We start from the raw sequence: 20,392 nt of genomic DNA, 5'->3' as shown, positions 1-20,392 counted from the left end.
ATTGCAGTCCCAGAAAAATGTCTATAGATGTTGTTGAAGTTGAAAAAGTTATCTGATAGGATGAATTTTGATCTTTCAATAAGTTTTTCCAGCCAGTATTGTATAGCTTCTATTCCGTATTCGTGAGAAATAGAAATGTAGAGATTTATTACATCGAATGAGACAAAAAGAGAGTCCTTGCTGGTTTTGCTCGGGAGATGGCTTAAAAAGTCCAAATAATCTCTTATGAAGCTCGGTATATGTCGAAGAATGGGTTTTAGAATACGTTGATGAAACTACTCACTTTGTGTATATCACAGGACGGACCATCCACAATTGGTCTCATTTTCAGATTTCTAGAATGTGAAATATTAATAACTAATGAGGTCAATCTTCCACAGGCTTTATTTATGACTCCACTCTAGTGGACTTTTGGAAATCCGTAAAATTTGGAAGTCCGTAAAACTAACAGCCGGCCGAACCGAGCGCAGGAAGCTTGCCGCCCATTGCGATGAAAGGCGCAAGAGGATCTAAAGCTAAAAAAAAAAAAAACAGAAAGAAGATATTACTAACAAAATATTAAAATACTAACACAATGTTCTATTTTTGTAAAATTCCAAAACATTTCTATCTATAATTTCCTTATATTTCTTTTCTATACGTTATTTGAAACGAGGTTTATCACGTGACATGCTTGCTTTCAGTTTTCCTACTTTACAAACCGGTTAGAAATCTAAATATATTCTAAAACGCAGTTTATTATACTAACTTTGCGTCATTTTTACGTGTATATTTTCTTTTAGAAAAGTTTACTGGTTTTCCTTTTTTATTTAGTGTTGCTTGTCAAATTCAAATACGTCTCGCATTCAGGAAAGGAAATTAAATATGTACGTAAATAGAATCATACGCACACATATACATACATATATGCGAACATATACATAAATACGTACATACCTGATTTTAAAAATCTCTACATTCCTATAAAGCTGCCAGAAAGACTAGCAAAATCTTACTCAAAAGAATTCACCATCACATTAGTTACGGCGGCCTTATGTATGTATGCATGTATGTATGTATGTATGTATGTATGTATGTATGTATGTAGGTATGTATGTATGTATGTAGGTATGTATGTATGTAGGTATGTAGGTATGTATGTATGTATGTATGTATGTATGTATGTATGTATGTATGTAGGTATGTATGTATGTATGTATGTATGTATGTATGTATGTATGTGTGTGTGTGTGTGTATACGTGCAGTTTTGTATACTTTGTTTTATGTATGTATTCTCATGCATATAGTTGCATATCTAGACATGCTCAATTTTATTTAAATTATAAACTTCTTATTTATAAATGTATGTACGAATGTATTTCTGTATGCTCACTTCGGTATACAGTATACTTAGTGAAACCAGTAAAGACACGACTATCTCTGACAGCCTACTACGTACTCTGGTACTTCACGTACTTCTTTCTACACATAGTGACTAGATTATTCCACTCGTCATGTGGGAGGGGTGTGGCATTATTATTAATTCTCTACAAGAGTATGTATTTACATATATATGTGTGTACATATATATATATATATATAAATATATATATATGTATATATATATTGCCGTTTCCCGCCTCCCTTTTCCCCTCACCTACCATCCCACCACCCTACCCCTCCAACGCTCCATTCTCCGAGCTTTTCGGCGCCTCCAGTCCGACCCCTCCACCTCCCACATCTTCCCTAATCGACCCCTCCCCTCCTTCAAACAATCCCACAACCTACGGGACCTCTTGGTCCACAGCTTCTTCCCCAACCCAACCTCCCAACCTGGCTCGTTCCCCTGCTCCCGCCCACGCTGCCGCACTTGCCCTTACCTCTCCAACACCACCCTCCTCACCAGCACCCATCACCGACCCTATCGCATCACCGACTCCTTCACCTGCACGTCTACCAACATCATATATTGCCTCTCCTGCTCTCTCTGCCAATCCCTGTACATCGGACAAACGGGGCGCCGCCTGGCCGACCGATTCGCGGAACACCTCCGAGATATCAACGTCGGCAATGACACCCCGGTGTCACGCCACTTCCGTTCTGCCGGCCACTCCTTGCGGCAACACCTGTCTGTGTTTGGATTGTCCATGCACAGGGGCCATCCGGACTCCCGTTTGCGCCGTGAACAGGAATTAATCTTCTATCTTCGCTCCTTTGCGGCACATGGGATCAACTCCCCTCCACTCTTCATCTAACCCCCTCCTCCTGTCTCTCTCCCCCACCTTCCCTCCTACCACCCATCTCTCCCCTCCCCCACCTCCTGCTCCGACTCCTACTTCTTTGTACGTCTCTTCACCTCTCTTCATACTTCTCTCCACTCCCACTTCTCTTCACCCCTACTCTTTCTCTCCTCTCTCTTACTCTCTCTCACTCTCTTCTCTCGTACTCCCCCCTCTCTCACTCTTACTCTCTACACTCTTACTCTCCTACTCTCTACACTCTTACTCTCTTACTCTCTCACTCTCTTCCCCTCTCTCTCACTCTCTTTCTCTTCCTCTCTTTCTCCCCCCATACCCCTCTTCCCTCTCTCTCACTCTCTTTCTCTTCCTCTCTTTCTCCCCCCCCATACCCACCTTCCCCTCTTTCTCTCCCCCATACCCACCTTCCCCCTCTCTCAATCCACCTTCCCTCTCTTATACCCACCCTCTCTCCTCTCTTCCTCTCCCCTCCCATACCCATCTTCCCCTTCTCTTACATCCCCCTCCCCTTCTCCCTCCTCGTCAACACCCCCTCATAAGCTCATCCCACCACACCCCAACACACTCCTACTCTACCTTCCCACTCCACCCCATCCAATTCCTTACACCCACCACCCACCCCTACCCACATACCCCACCCTACCCACAGACCCCTACCTCTACCCCACCCTCAGCCTAATCCACACTCCACCCATGCCTTCCCCACCTCCCAACACCCTCACATCACACCACACCAATACCCTCGCATCACACCACGCACGCCACACCAATACAATCGCATCACACCACGCACACACTACAACTGACCAACTACTTTCTCCCTTTCTCCCTTCCCCATTTTCACACTACATACGTCAAGATCACCAGCATTCTACCTCCCACACACAGCCCCTCGTTCCCGATCACCGTTTGTTATCGCCCCCTTTCTTAGCTCTCCTGAAATAAGAATTTCTAACTTCCGGTCAGCCATTGTTATGATCGGCCATTATTATGATTGACCGTTGACTGAACACTATTCAATTTTTTTTCTCCGTATTTTTCTCCTTGTCTCCGTATTCTTTCTGTTGAAGAGCGTAGCTCGAAACGTCAAAGACTTTCCGTATTCCCGAGCGTCATACTAATATATACTTTTGTTATTTACACCGCCTGTCCTCGTCTGTTGTTATTATTTGTATATTCTCCCATATATATATGAATATATGTATATATATATATATATATATATATATATATATATATATATATATATATATATATATATATATATATATATATATATATATATATATATGTATATATATATATATGTATATATATATATATATATATATATATATATATATATATATGGGGGGGGGGAACGAGACTAAGCTATCCGGGAGATTTTCCGAAGAGTTCATGACACTGCTCTTCAAAATCTACCGAAAGGGCTTTGGCCGGCACGGAACTATAGTAAGTAACTCGTACCCAAGATACCTCGCTGTAGGACTGAACCGAGAAACATGAGGCTGGGAAGCAAGCTTCTTACCACACAGTCACGCCTGTTAGAAGAATCAGTTCAATGGGACAAATGATAACTTACAAAATAAACTGATTGGAATCGATTACTTAGGACGAAACAAAATGTGAAGGGATGCTCAAGATATAGATAAACAGTGCGAACAAATAAATAACTTCACCTTTAATCCAGCCCCCCACACCAGTTTCAATAAAATATTATTTTCTAAATTTGATACAGGTTTAGCAAATTTGAGGGGAGGGGCAAATCGATTTCAGCAACCTCAGCACTCAACCTCAGTGGGATCTGAAGTTAGAACCTAAAGAGATGGAAGATACGCCGCTAAGTTCTTTTTCTCTTTTTCTTCATTTTTTTCTCAGATACGTTAATCGTTCTTATTTCTGTATTGTCCCTTGGCCAGGTAACCATGTCCCCACCTCTACAGCAACACACCTGTTTCTGCCTCTCTTATGTCTTTATTGCCCACAAGGGGCTAAACATAGAGGGGACAAACAAGGACAGACAAAGGGATTGAGTCAATTACATTGACTCCAGTGCGTAACTGGTACTTAATTTATCGACCTCGAAAGGATGAAAGGCAAAGTGACCTCGGCGGAATTTGAACTCAGAACGTAACGGTAGACGAAATATCTATTTCGTTATTGCCCACAAGTGGCTAAACATAGAGGGAACAAACAAGAACAGACGAACGGATTAAGTCGATTACATCGACCCCAGTGCGTAACTGGTACTTAATTTATCGACCTCGAAAGGATGAAAGGCAAAGTCGACCTCGGCGGAATTTGAACTCAGAACGTAACGGTAGACGAAATACCGCTAGGCATTTCGCCCGGCGTGCTAACGATTCTGCCAGCTCGCCGCCTTAGATGCGTTAATGGTTCTGCGAGCTCACCACCTTCTTCCGTCTCGTATAACTTAAGGCTATTTTAAACAGACACCAACACAAAAACCTTTTATAAAAACTCGTTTTTTCAAAGAAGGATTTATACATGTTATTGTCAACACTTTTATAGAAGGTCGAGGTGCTTTTTTTCTTGCATTTCTTTTCTTTTCTTTCTTTTTTTTTTTTTGTAGATACTTTTTCCTGTTCATTTCTTTTTTTCTTCTTTCTCTCTTTTCACTGTTATTCAACTAATTGCAATATTTCTGCTGACAGTTGTCGGAATTTTATCTAGTTTATTAAAGATATTTGTATTAAAATAGTATTAGTTTATTCTCAACCTACAATACAGTAAGGGTGGACTACAGCACTGGGTAAGCCGCAGTCATGAATAAACAAATTTGAAAAAGAAAAACAAAAAAGCAATACCAAAAAGAGAGAAATCGGAGTAAAAAAGGATTAAATAAACACAATCAAAATGTAAAACGCTTCGAATATTTGAGAGGCAGGCAAATGTCGCCGTCGTCGTTTCTGGTGTTGAGGTTGTCGCTGGTGTTGTTGTTGTTGTTGTGGTGCTGGTGGTGGTGGTATTACAAAATTAGATGACACACAGGTGCTAGTTTCCGGAATGCACCGAACGAAGGAATTGATGGCACAGCACACTGTATACACTGTTAGACACTGTAACACACTGTGTTAGGATGTTGTTTAACCCCGGGTCAACCGTTATCGGCAGACCTCTAATAAAAGGCGCTCGAAACGTGACAATTCCATTGTCAGTAAGACGAAATATATTTCACACTCCCTCCTTTACCTCCAAATACCTGTGTGTGTGTGTGTGTGTGTGTGCACGCATACATGATATATATATATATATATATATATATATATATATATATATATATATATATATATATTAAAAGTTTTTCTACTGAATGTGACTGTTTTTTTGCTTTCAATTTCTTATTTATCTTTTTTCCAACATTTTCCATATTTTAAGATCACGTTTTAACTGGGGTTAATTTTGATTAAAGGCTTCAATAGTCTTTAGAATAGCGGATTGAAATGAATGCTAAAACATTTGTTTCCGCTTTGGTTTTCCAGTTCTTAAATCATCGATATCAATTGCCTCTGTTCTTTCGATTGCAGTGTTAATTAATGATGGAGGATAACGTCTTCTAATGAGAAGATTTTTTCGTTCTTCTAGTCCAGAGTTTCTCAAACCTTTTGGGCCACCGCCCACCTCATGGCCACATAATACCCTCAGCGACTCCACCCCAATTTTTATGCACAAATAAATGTTTTATATATTTACTAATTTCTATATACTATGAATCATTTGATATTTAATATAATATATAATTTGTATACAATACTATAATAATATTATAATAAACTCATAGCGTCCCCCAATCCACTGCTTTCCTCCCAACGCCTCCTTTTTGTATACCGCCCACACCCATCGCTCCTTTAGGCACCATCGCCCACATGGACCGGCTCAATGCCACCGGGTAGGTAGCGCCCATTTTGAGAACCTATGCTCTAGTCCTTTCTTTTGGGTCCTTGGATTTGATACAATGACTCACATTCATTTAGCTAGATTCTGCAAGGTATGATCATTCGAGTGGCATGAAATAAAAATTATTGTCTTCAATCTATTGGTTTATCGTGGCACTCCGTTGGTTGCGACGACGAAGGTTCCAGTTGATCAGATCAACCGAAATGCTCGTGAAATTAACGTGCAAGTGACTGAGCACTCCACAGACACGAGTAGCCTTAACGTAGTTCTCGGGGAGATTCAACGTGACACAGTGTGTGACAAGGCTGGCCCTTTGAAATACTGGTGCAACAGAAACAGGAAAAAAGAGTGAGAAATTTGTGGTGAAATGGTACAGCAGGGTTGGCCACCATCCCCTGCCGGAGCCTCGTGGTGCTTTAGGTGTTTTCGCTCAATAGACACTCACAACGCCTGGTGTGGGAATCGAAATCACGATCCCACGGCCGCGAGTCCGCGGCCCTAACCACTGGGTCATTGCGCCTTCACCTTGGTTTATAATATACATCTGTCTCCATCATATTCTTTATTTTTCATTACTTTTAGGCACATGCGTGGCTGTGTGGTAAGAAGCTTGCTTCCCAGCTACATGGTTCCGGGTTCAGTTCCACTGCGTACCCTTTGGAGAAGTGTCTTCTACTATAGCCTCGGGCTGACCAAAGCCTTGTGAGTGAATTTGGTAGACGGAAACTAAAAGGGGCCCGTTGTGTGAGTGTGTGTGTGTGTGTGTGTGTGTGTGTGTGTGTGTGTGTGTGTGTGTGTGTGTGTGTGTGTGTGTGTGTTTGATGAAGACACAGACGAAAGGTGATCGATGGTTGCGAGGTTACAACATTCCTGTTACGCAGAGGTAAACAACAAAGACAACAAAAGTGAGATTTATTAGTGTCTGTATTGTAATGTAGAGACAGACAACTACTGCCCTCTAGTGAGGTAACAGTGGTGGTGGTGGTGGTAGGGGTGGTAGATGATAAAGCTGTTGGTGATAATAGTAGCCAGGAGGGAGAGGAGAGGAGAAGAAAGAAGAGGCGGTGGTGGTAGTGGTGTGGTGGTGGTGGTGGTGGTGGTGGTGGAGGAGGAGGAGCAGGAGCAGGAGGAAAGGGAAGAGTAGGGGATTATATTGTGATGACGATGATGATGATGATGATGATGACGACGATGATAAGGATGACGATAATGCCAATGATGATGATTATGACATTGACGATGCATAACAGCACAGCAATGTCAAACAGCCACGCATATCGACTAACCGCAACCCACCATTTACCCTCTATCACGTTTCATAGAATTTCGATAAGCTTCAAATTCCGTCAGCAAATATGAAACACTGTTACAAGAGAGATGAAAGGATCAAATGAAGGTTACTGGGTGTGTGGGGGGGATACATTGTCTCTGGCATTCCGACGATAAAATCACTCCGAAAATCCCATCTCCAAAACTATTTGAAATAACCAGTTTAATATCGATTTTCTCCGGACACGGGGTACAGATAAGGGTGCGTGGCTGAGAAGCCTGCTTCGCAAATGTTCTGCATTATCTTGGGGTTGTTAGAGATGGTTGTGGGGTAAGATGTTTGCTTCCCAACCACCAGGTTTCGGGTTCATTCCCACTGCGTGGCACCTTGGGCCTTCTATTATAGCCTTGGGCCCACCAAAAGCCTTGTCAGTAAATTTGGTAGACAGAAACTAAAAGAAGCCCGTAATTATAGTTATATTTTTATAATTAGGTACTTAAACATATGCTCTTTTACTCTTTTACTTGTTTCAGTCATTTGACTGTGGCCATGCTGGAGCACCACCTTTAGTCGAGCAAATCGACCCCAGGACTTATTCTTTGGAAGCCTAGTACTTATTCTATCGGTCTCTTTTGCCGAACCGCTAAGTTACGGGGACATAAACACACCAGCATCGGTTGTCAAGCGATGCTGGGGGGACAAACACAGACACACAAACATATACATGCACATACATATATATATACATATATATACGACGGGCTTCTTTCAGTTTCCGTCTACCAAATCCACTCACAAGGCTTTGGTCGGCCCGAGGCTATAGTAGAAGACACTTGCCGAAGGTGCCACGCAGTGGGAATGAACCCGGAACCATATGGTTGGTAAGCAAGCTACTTACTACACAGTCACTCCTGCGCCTTATATATATTTCGTGTTGCTGTAGTGCTGCGAGGTGGGGAATCAGCATCCAAAAGAATAGACCCATTTCTGCTGCATATCATAAAAGGAAAGTAAAAGAGGTTGCGGTCGGATTTTCACTATGACCTCATAAAACCCTCACTAGCAATAACTACCCAGACACGCTCATGGGTTGAAGGGTTGTCGCCTGAGTAAAGGTGTAAAGGTGTCATGCACCAGGAGTAGGGAATTACCAACAAATGGTGGTTGTAGGGACGTGTTGTTACAGTGCATGTGGCCCCCTTCATACTCCTCCTCCTACTACTACTACTATTACTTCTACTACTAATACTACTAATACTACTATTACTACTACTACTGCTGCTGCTGCTGCTATTACTACTACTACTACTACTACTACTACTACTACTACTACTACTACTACATCCACTCTTCACAGCATATTGGGATTTATATTAGATATTCGTGAAACTATATACATAGGTATAGTATATTTTAAATCTATTTTTATCTATAAGGAGTGAACTAGCAGAATCGTTATCGCGCCGGGCAAAGTGCTTAGCGGCATTTCGTCCGTCTTAATTTTCTGAGTTCTAATTCCGCCGAGGTCGACTTTACTTTTCATACTTCCAGGGCGGATAAAATTAAGTACCAGTTATGCACTGGAGTCGATGTAATCGACTTACCTCCTCCACCGATATTACTGGTTTTATGCCAAAATTTGAAACCCCCTGTATTTTACAACTGTTGCATTACGATATATTGTCTTTTCTGAACACTCTTATCAATATCTACCTTTCCAACATACCCGTCTCTATGAAAATCATATATGAAAATCATACAAGTCGGAATAAGTTTAGCTCAGAAGACATTCAACGACAGAAAGTTAGATGGAAAATCAACTCCTATGAAAAAGACAAGAACGAAACGAAAACCACCCCAAATTTTGGAATAAAGATCTATGCCAAAAGTTGAACCTTTACCAAAAAAATACATTTAAAAAATATCCGATCCTGCAGTTGCATTTTTAATGAACATATGCATTTTTTGTTACTTTTGTTTCGGTCGTTGGACTGCGGCCATGCTGGGGCACTGCCTTGAAAGGCTTTAGTCGAACAAATCGATCCTAGTACTTAAGTCTGGTACTTATTCCATTGGAGTCTTTGGCCAAATTGCTAATTTACGGGACAAAAACGAACCAACACCGGTTGTCAAGTGGTAGGTAGCTCACAAACATAGACACAAGGAGTGACACATACACTCATGCATATGCATACACACATGCATGCATGCATACATACGTACATACATAGATACATACATGCATATATATATATATATATATATATATATATATATATATATATATATATATATGTGTGTGTGTGTGTGTGTGTGTTTGTGTGTGTATGTATGTATGTATGTATGTATGTATGTATGTATATACATGCATATATGGCTACAGGACATCACCAACGATTCAAACAACATGAAATACGTAAATAAACGGATTAAATACATAAACGAGAAAAATGGAGAACAAGACAAGTAAACACAGAGAAAGGACCCTTCGTCAGTTGTCGGCTGTCAATCTACTCCTCATTTTGATGTGTGTGTGTGTGTGTGTGTATGTATATGTGACGGGCTATCTAATTGCAAAGTATATATATATATATATATATATATATATATATATATATATATATATATATATATATATATATATATATATATATAGGTGAGAAAGTTGGTATGTGAAAGCACGTGGTTGGATGTATAAAAGATAATAAGAGTGAAAAAACTACTGAAGGCTTGTGTTACATGGTTAAAGTATATATTTAAATTATGTCAGAAAAATGTTATAAAATCTTTTTGGTATATAAACATTGTATTTTGAGAAATAACCGGTTTCGTGTTGTCTTTTCAAATTTCTCTACCTAAGTAGGTTATTTCTCGAGAAATTTGAAAAGACAACACGAAACCGGTTATTTCTCAAAATACAATGTTTATGTACCAAAAAGATTTTATAACATTTTTCTGACATAATTTAAATATATACTTTAACCATGTAACACAAGCCTTCTGTAGTTTTTTCACTCTTATTATCTTATATATATATATATATATATATATATATATATATATATATATATATACGCATCACAAGGCATTTCAGCAGGACTAAACCCGAAACTATTCAGTTGCTATGCGAGCTTATTTAACTCCACAACTATTTCTTATAATATATATATTTTTTTATCGTTAGACATCAATTGCCTTTGCTCCAATATGACGTTATACCTTCAACAATGCACCAGTTATAAATTCCACTATTCTTCAGGTTTGACATGTATTGAGACTGGGAGGTGAAGTTAATTCTACCGCTAAATCAAAAAGAATGTGAGTGGTGTGTATAACCGGTTTTAAATGTATTTCGCTTCAACGCTACATAGTTATTTTAGGTGCCATCTGCAGATATTGCATTTGCTCTGTACAAAAGCGTCTTTGTGAGGCATTCGCAATACAATTGACAGGACGTGACATTGCAATTGCATTTGTATTTGGGTGCTTCTGTTTCTATGATTTTGGTTATGTTGGGAAATTTGGGATGTGATTACGTCTAAACTATTGTAGCTAATTTTAAAATTGCTCTTATGTGAGTGCTTAAAATATACTTATGTGTGGCGATGAACAGTTTTCTCAACACGGACAAGTAATTACTAGCGGCAATAAATGCAAGATACATGCTGCAGAAAGATGGGAGAGCTATAAAAGTAAATTAAATACCATATATGGTAAATTCTTGATTTGTTCAAATCATCTTCGCTTCGTGGTAGTTACGAGGACTTCGAACGAGAAGGGAAGAAAGTCTCAAGAGTCAGAAATCCCATAAAATCGACGCAACACAAAGAAAAAGGATAGTCTTCTTTTCTCAGAAACAAGAAGATTCTGCCTCATTGGGTCTCATGTGTGGGTGTATGTGTGTGTGTGTGCATGTATATGAGTGTGTGTGTGTATGTGTGTGTGTGAGTGTGTCTGTGTATTTTATGTATGTGTGTGTCTTAGTGTGTGTATGAATGTGTTGGATTATGTCAATAATGCGATTAAATAACACCAGTGATACAGTTCTATATTTAAGAGATGAGGAATTATTTACATTATTTACATTATTTACATTTGACGGATATTTGTCCTCATCTTGTTTGTTGTTAACACAACGTTTTGGCTGATATACCCTCCAGCCTTCGTCAGGTGTCTTGGGGAAATTTCGAACCTGGGTTCTCATTCCTAACGATGTTACTATTATTATATTATTATTATTATTATTACTATTATTAATCAGGTCGCTGCCGTGAATCGAACTCGGAACCTTGGGGTTAGTAGCCCGCGCTCTTAACCACTACGCCATATGCCCGTGGGCAATTATGGGGTGAATTTTAAGGCTTATAAATCTATGTCATATGGGCCGCATATCTTTTGTATCTTTTCGGAGAGGCCCTTCACATAGGGTAGACAGACTGTAGACAGTTTATTGGTTTCATCCTCTCTTTTCTTCATAATTGGAGTAGATAGTATGTTCTTGGGGTAGTTGTTTCTTAATAGATTGTTACTGAGCTTGATCATTTCCTCGTGGTGGGTATCACGATCGCTACTTATATTCTTTGCTCGGTGTTTTAGGCACTGAGCAATTCCTCTCTTTACACTGTATGGATGGTGGGAATTGAAGTTAAGGTATCGTCCAGTGAAGGTTGGCTTGCGATATACGGATGTCCTGAATCCATACTCGGTACGTGTTATTAATACGTCCAGGAATGCCAGCTGATTGTTCTGTTCCTTTTCCATGGTGAACTGTATGGATGGATTTATTGAGTTCACATGATCTAACAGCATTTGGACATCTTGCTGGTGGGGCCAGAGAATAAAGGTGTCATCAACGTATCGCAGCCATAGGGTTGGTTTTAGTGGTGTTGATCCTAAAGCCAAATCCTCGAAGTATTCCATGTATATATTGGCTATTATCGGTGATAATGGCGAACCCATAGCTAAACCATCTTCTTGTCGATATATATCAGTGTCCATACTGAAGTAGGTAGTTTCTACACAGAAAGTCAACATTTCCATCAAGTTTGTTATTGGTATACTAGTGCGTTCTTTTTGATGGATGCCTGTCACTAGTTTTTCTTGAATCACCGATAGTGCTTCACCAGTTGGGACTTTGGTGAATAGACTTATCACATCTAGACTCACCATCTGGTTGGATTCAATGGGGGTACCCTTGAACAATTCTGTGAAGTGGGTGGAATTCTTCACGTATGATGTTGACTTTCCTGCTAATGGACTGATTATATCCACCAAGAAGCGGCTCAGTGAATGGCATGCTGAACCTCTACAGCTCACTATAGGTCTTAGTGGAATACCTTCCTTGTGAATCTTAGGGAGACCGTACATGTGTGGTAGTTTACTGTAGTGTTGAGTCAGCTGTCTGTACTTCATTGGTGTGAAGTGATCCTTGTTCTTGATCAAGATCTGTGACAACTTCCTCTCTGTTTTCAGAGTTGGGTCTTTCTTTACTCTACTGTAGCTACCATCACTTATAAGACTTGCCAATTTTTCGGAGTAGTCAGACTTGTTCATCACCACTGTAGCATTTCCCTTGTCCGCTGGGAGAACTATGGTGGAATTGTCTCCTTGTAGCCTTTTGATAGCGAACTTTTCTTCCTTAGTGATGTTTGGTTTGGGAAGTTTCGCTTTCTCCAGTACCTGTCTCACTTTCCACCTTAATTCATCTCCCTGAGCTTTTGGTATCTTTATGGCTATCTCTTCAATGGGGGCTATTATGTCCAAGTATGGAATGCGCTTGATGGTTGTCGCAAAGTTGAGACCTTTGTTTAGTACGGTTCTTCGGAGTCTTCCAGACGTCGGCTACTTACATTAATCACTGCTTTCACAGGTGGGTGATGGACTTCAGTCTTCATTCTCTGACCTTTGAGTTTCATAAACTTCTTAATCTGGCGTGTCTTCACCGTTTCAAATTCTTTCATGTACGATTTTCCTAGATCTTGTTGGATTCTCTTTCTGTCGTCATCTCTAGTTATTTTTCTAAGTAATGAAGATAGCCTCTCTTTGATTTCGTTATTTAGTTGATGTTTTTTCCAACGGTTGTAATGGATCCTCTCATGGACGAGGGCATGTCCTGCCCTTTCCGCTACTCTTCTAGCTTTATATGAATCCACTGGTGTCATTATATTCAAGCCAGGTGGTATTAGCTTTGAGTCTCTACATCTACACAGGTTAGATGGTTTGAAAGTTAGATGGTTTGAAAGACGAGCTAGCTTTTGATGGAGTTTCTCTATATGTCTCCAATGAAGTCTAATGTCGGCTCCGTACCGATTAGATAATACAGTTCTATATTTAAGAGATGAGGAATTATATAGTAATAATAATAATAATAATAATAATAATAATAATAATAATAATAATAATAATAATAATAATAATAATAATAATAATATAATAGTAACATCGTTAGGAATGAGAACCCAGGTTCGAAATTTCCCCCAAGACACCTGACGAAGACTGGAGGGTATATCAGCCGAAACGTTGTGTTAACAACAAACAAGATGAGGACAAATATCCGTCAAATGTAAATAATGTAAATAATGTAAACACCAGTGATATATCAGAATATTGAATATTCTTTTCTACTCTAGGCATAAGGTCCAAAAGTTTGGGGAAGGGGGCCAGTCGATTAGATTGATCTCAGTACGCAACTGGTACTTAATTTATCAACTCCGAAAGGATGATAGACGAAATACCGCTAAGCATTTCGCCTGGCGTTGCTAATATATGAGAATTCGCTGAAGGCGTCGTGGCTGGCAGAGTTTTTACCACGTCAGGCAAAATGCTTTGCTGCATTTCAAAAGCCTTCACGCTCTAAGTTGAAATAGACTCATCCTTCCCCCGAATATGCTGGCCTTGCGCCAAAATTCGAAACCAAATATATCAGAATTCATTTAGAACTGTAACCCTCTGTCAAAAAAAAACAAAAAAAAACATCGATATTATCGTCTCATCCGTCTGCATTTACCATTTGCATATGTCTGCCAGATATTCTCCGGATATCTACGAATTGATTTAGTCTAGGTTATACACTGTGTGTCTTTTCTGTATTATAAGCCAGGAAATAGACGAACCTGTTTCTCCACATCCGGGCAACCGAATTCTTTACCAAGTCAATGTATATGTATAAGGCTATACGTGTGTTTAAATTTCTGTTATTCAGTTTTAACTTAACTCAACTGGTTGTATGTCTTGCATTAATATTTATTTAACTGAGTTGTAAGTTTTGTCATGAAAATTTGTCCAAGCATTATCAAATATACATAAAAAACAAAACTAAAGGCTTTAGCAAAAGCAACAACAAACGATAAACAAATATCCGCCTAGTTTTTTGTTTTTGTTCTTGTGTTATTCCTGTAACAGGCACGTGTACTAAACTGCAATCTTGTACTGGTTGTTATTTGATAGTATAGATGTGTAGGTTGTTGTTGAGCCACCTAATGTGATTCAATCAGAAGGCTGTAATCTCATTTGATAGTAAACCCAGATGCAGAATATATAAACAAGGTTGTAATTTTAAATACGTTTATTGTGGCCACACGTATATACACAACTGAATGATAAATTGAATGGTTGATACGTAGAGGCCATGGTCTTATGTGCCTTTTGCTCCTATCTGCTAGCTGACGTGTGATATGAGAGAGAGTCAGTCAGGTTACGTCCTCAAAGTTCGCGTCCTAGTGCAGAAAGAGACAGAGGTGAGCTTCTGAACCTTAATGTTGCGCAATGCTCTCTATATATGGCCAGCTTGTTTGAACCCACTATCAAGGGGGTTAACTGCACCTACAATAGGGTTCAGCCGCTTCTAGGAATTTGCACATATCTAGATATATAGAAGGGACACAACTGACCAAATGAAGAAGGTGTTGGCCAGCTAAACAAAGAGTGTATCTGTTCAACGAGTTTAGCGCTAAGCCAATAAAGACATTTAACTCACGTTGTTTTCTACAGTTTCTTTGTCGGTAAAATGTTTAGATATACCACATCGATGGAATCAATTATTTTGATTGAAGAATTAACAGATATTTTATAAACACAGCATGATGATTTGGATTAACACAGCTTTTTAATTAATTCAGTTTGCATTTATTAATTATGTATCACGTAATTACACATTTAATGATATTTACCTTAATGAAACAGTTATTGCGCACAATTAAAGTAAGAAGAATATGTGAAATTTATGGCTGATAGACGTAGGTGTAGCTGTGTGCCAAGAAGTTTGCTTCTCAATCACATAGTCCCAGGTTCGGTTCCACTGCGTGGCACATTGGGCAGGTGTCTTCTATTATAGCCTCGAACTGACTAAAGCTTTGGGAATAAATTTGGTAGACAGCAACTGAAAGGAAACAGTTGTGTGTGTGTGTGTGTGTGTGTGTGTCCGTGTCCGTGTCTGTCCCCCACTACCGCTTAATAATCGGTGTTGAGGTATTTACGGCTTCGTAACTTATCCGTTCGGCAAAATGGACCGATGGAAGAAGTGTTAAGCTTTAAAAGAGTAAGTACTAGTGTCGATTCGTTCGGTTAAAATCCTTCAGGGCGGTGTTCCAGCATGGCCACAGTCTATTGACTGAAACAAATAGGAAAAAAATGCTTTTTCATGCTAAATATGTTGCTCTTAAAAACGGTTTTAGCCGATTATGTAAATTCATGGAAGGTGATCCCACTGGATATACTGCAATGTAAATACATGTTGGATTTTAACGTCTAGTTATTAACTGAGCTCTTTCTTTGATGTTTATCCATCGATTCTCTATATGGATCGCGGCACTCCGTTGGTTAGGGCGGCGAGGGTTCCAGTTGATCCGATCGACGGAACAGCCTGCTCGTGAAATTAACGTGCAAGTGGCTGAGCACTTCACTGACACGTGTACCCTTAACGTAGTTCTCGGGGATGTTCAGCGTAACACAGAGAGTGACAAGGCTGACCCTTTGAAATACGGGTACAACAGAAACAGGAAGAAAGAGTGAGAGAAAGTTGTGGTGAAAGAGTACAACAAGGTTCGCCACCACCTCTTTCCGGAGCCTCGTGGAGCTTTAGGAGTTTTCGCTCAATAAACACTCACAACGCTCGGGTTCTAGTCTTTCTCATTCGCTCAGATTGCTTTCAATTTTGATGTATCGATGCAACTCTGAATTTTGATTACGATCAACCAATTACTTTACCTCGTAAATTGAAGAATCTGATGTTATTTGGAATTAAAGTTGGGAAATTTGAGTAATTTTAGTCAATCAACAGACAGCGTGGCATTAGCAGCTTGTTACCATAACAATGTTGTGGTTCACTGTTGTCTGTGCCGCTGTAGTCTATGTTGATTTCACCCGCCTGTTATGTTTTAAATTTTCTGTGTGTTAGTATATTACATATTTTTCTATGTGTTAGTATTTTTCTGTGCTTTTTCTGTGTGTTAGTATTTTTACATATTTTTCTTTTCATGTGTTTTTAGGTCTCAATGACTCAGATAGCTGGATTTATGATTTCCCTAGATTAATTCTATTCATAAAAATTTAAATTAGGAGTATTTCTTAAACGGTTAGCTTCACATTTCAACATCTTAACTGAAATTTAGCCCACATAACAGGGACTGAGAGGAATATCGTGGAACAGAGAAACTGTGGGTGATACAGATAATTTGACATTATTTTTTAATTCTTTCCGCCAAAGTTAACTTTGCCTTTCATCCTTTCGGTGTCGATAAATTAAGTACCAGCTGCGTACTGGGTCGATTTAATCGACTGTCCCCTTCCCCTAAAATTTTGGGCCTTATGCTTAGAGTAGCAAAGATTATTTTTGAATTCTGCATGCAAAAACGTATGAGATACAGGTATTCTTTTCCTTGGGACAAATTCTTTGTTAACCAGTGTTATTCTTATCGTAGTTTACAAATCCAAGCATGAAGACGTTACTCAACTTTGGAGTTTTGGAGACAGACGCCCCCTTTTCACACACACACACACATGCATTTATATATTAACGATGTACATAAATACATGGCAGGTATACATAATACTGAAGTACGCATAAAGTAAATACAAGCAGACAAATATATTAATATAATAGATTTTAAAAATAATAAAAACATACAATCAATGAAGAGACAAAAGAACAGTAAGATGGTACATGTTGATTTTATTAGGTATTTCTGTTTATTTAGAAACCTACAATGAGCAGGTCAGACGCTAAACTATAAATTTCACAGGGTACACTCTTAAAGTTGATACCGCTCCACTAAACGTAGAAAATTTCTGTCTCATTATTGGTTAAAAATACGCAGTTTTTTCGATTTTTAAATCTCTGTAACTTTTTTCTCCAATTTTTTTCTCCACAACATCATACCTTCAAAACAATGAAACTGGAAGGCTACATTTTTATAGCCGATTTTCAGGTGTTTTACTTCCTTTTAAAAAATGCATATTTTACGAATGGAAAAAACTAGATCCCCTCCATTATACTTGTGTATTTTTTATATAGTATTTCAATAGAAATTTTTCTGTTCCTGTCTTTTGTGACAATGTATTGACAATATATTTTTGCACGACGCAAATATGTGGAAGAAAGTATGATAAACACAAAATGCAGTTTATATCATGCTTCTAAGCATTTGATCAAGATAAGACAATGCGACAAAATGCTCTCTTGATGAATTGTTGGTGGTTCAGAATCCGATTGCTCTTGAGATATCCGCTGCAGTGGAAGTGAATACTCACAACGAGATAAACATTGCATTGCTTTTATCATATTTTTCTACAACTTCAAATGCAAAACAAAAAATGTTTTATAAATTTCTAGTTAAGTGCTACATCATACTTGTGTGTTCGTGAACGTATACGCGCAGATGTGGCTGTGTGGTAAGAAGCTTGCTTCTCAACTACATGGTTCCGGGTTCAGTCACACTGCGTGGCGCTTTGGGCAAGTGTCTTCTACTATAGCCTTGGGCCGACCAAAGCCTTGTGTGTACGTGTTTGTGTGTATGTACGTGTTTGTGTGTGTGTGTTTGTATGTCTGTGTTTGTCCCCCACCATCGCTTGACAGCCGATGTTGGTGTGTTTATGTCCCCGTAACTTAGCAGTTCGGCAAAAGAGACTGACAGAATAAGTACTAGACTAAGTCCTGGAGTTGATTTCTTCGACTAAAAGCGGTGCTCCAGCACGGCCGCAGATAACATTTATTTTAGTGCTGTTGACAGTACCGGATTGAATGGTACTGTCCAGGTGTCGAAGCCATAATGATATCCGTGGGGCAGCTGATGATGGAGGTACGTTAGATTGTTGGTATGGCAGTGGAATAGTATTATACCACATCCTTTTAATATATATATATATATATATATATATATATATATATATATATATATATATATATATATATATATATATATATATATATATATATATATATATATATATATATATATATATATATATATACTTTATTTAAAAGCAGCAGAAATATAATAAAAAAACTGTTACTCTGAGTTTCACGTTCCCGTTCATCGGACAGTTTTGTTAGAAAAGAAAATATATATATATATATATATATATATATATATATACATATATATATACATATATATATATGTATATATGTATATATGCTTGTGTCTGTGTTTGTTCCCCCACAATCGCTTGACAAATGATGTTGGTGTGTTTAAGTAACCGTAACTTAGCGGTTCGGTAAAAGAGATCGATAGAATAAGTACTATGCTTACATAGAATAAGTCCTGCGGTCGATTTCTTCAACTAAAGGCGGCACTCCAGCATGGCCGCAGTCAAATGACTGAAACAAGTAAAAGAAAAAAGGAACATATATGAAACATCAACCAGAAATTATATCTGCCTTGCATTTCAATCAATTTTTTTTTCTCTTTTTCTAGCGTTGGTAGCTGGAATTACACAAGAAGCGATCGATCAGATAGCCACCAATATGGATATCAAACACGACATATTGAGCAACCTTGATGATGGCTTACGCACCTTTCGAGTACAGTTAACCATTACCAACCGTGGCGAAACTCCCATTCCAAAAGAAGGTTGGGTGATCTACATCTGTTACATACGTATGATAGAACCGAACCACTTACCAGCCCCTGAAGGAGTTGTGAGAGATGATATTAAGTTTACTCATCTTCAGGGCTGCACCTTTGCTCTGGAACCAGCTTCTACTTTTAAAGCGATTCAGCAAAATGAAGTAAAGAAGATCAATTTTTTAGCAGAAAATTGGATTGTATCTAAAACTGATATAATGCCCAACTGGTAAATTTGCCTATCTATCTATCTATCTATCTATCTATCTATCTATCTATCTACCTACATGTCTGTCTGTCTGTCTGTCTATTTAGCTATCTGCCTATCTGTCTAACCATCTGTCTATCTATCTATCTATCTGTTTATCTATCTATCTATCTATCTATCTATCTATCTATCTATCTATCTATCTATCTATCCATAAACATATGCGCGCACACACACACACACAGAGGCACACACATACATATGCACACACACACATACATATATATACACACACATACAAATATATACACATGCATGCATATCTATCACTGCATCTCTCACTCTATGCGCGCGCGCGCGCGCGCGTGTGTGTGTGTGTGTGTGTGTGTGTGTGTGTGTCTAAGTTACTCTTGTGCATCCCTTAAAATCTTAACCGATTGTACATGAAATACCGTTCATACTTATTCAAAATGTCCTGTAGAAACTATCATACTTATAGTACACTCTTCAAGCCACCAAGCACTTCTACGTAATATGCACACGCTCTATTTGCATCACTGAAAGTTAATCCAGAAAGAGATATAATAATTATATTTTAACTTTTAGATACACTAAAGCGAAAAAAAAATGACGAAAATATGCTACTGCAATTACTCAATTCAGCTTCAAATGGAACATCATTGAAAGATTTAAGAT

At 38.7% G+C, this 20,392-nt stretch overlaps 1 protein-coding gene across 3 annotated transcripts in view; it reads left to right on the top strand.

Annotated features, from left to right (window-relative positions):
- Positions 1 to 20,392, top strand: part of LOC106875884 (uncharacterized) — a 71,811-nt gene that overhangs the window by 18,797 nt on the left and 32,622 nt on the right. For all 3 annotated transcript variants that reach the window (XM_089349625.1, XM_089349626.1, XM_089349627.1), the window contains exon 2: positions 19,339 to 19,717. In XM_089349625.1, the coding sequence (XP_089205751.1) occupies positions 19,339 to 19,717 (379 nt within the window). The remainder of the gene's footprint in view (positions 1 to 19,338; positions 19,718 to 20,392) is intronic.

The sequence above is a fragment of the Octopus bimaculoides genome, chromosome 3 (assembly GCF_046866305.1).
Source record: "Octopus bimaculoides isolate indiv1 chromosome 3, ASM4686630v1, whole genome shotgun sequence".
NCBI lineage: Eukaryota > Metazoa > Mollusca > Cephalopoda > Octopoda > Octopodidae > Octopus > Octopus bimaculoides.
The sequence above is the reverse complement of the archived record's forward strand: the minus strand, read 5'-3'. Positions and strand labels throughout refer to the sequence as shown.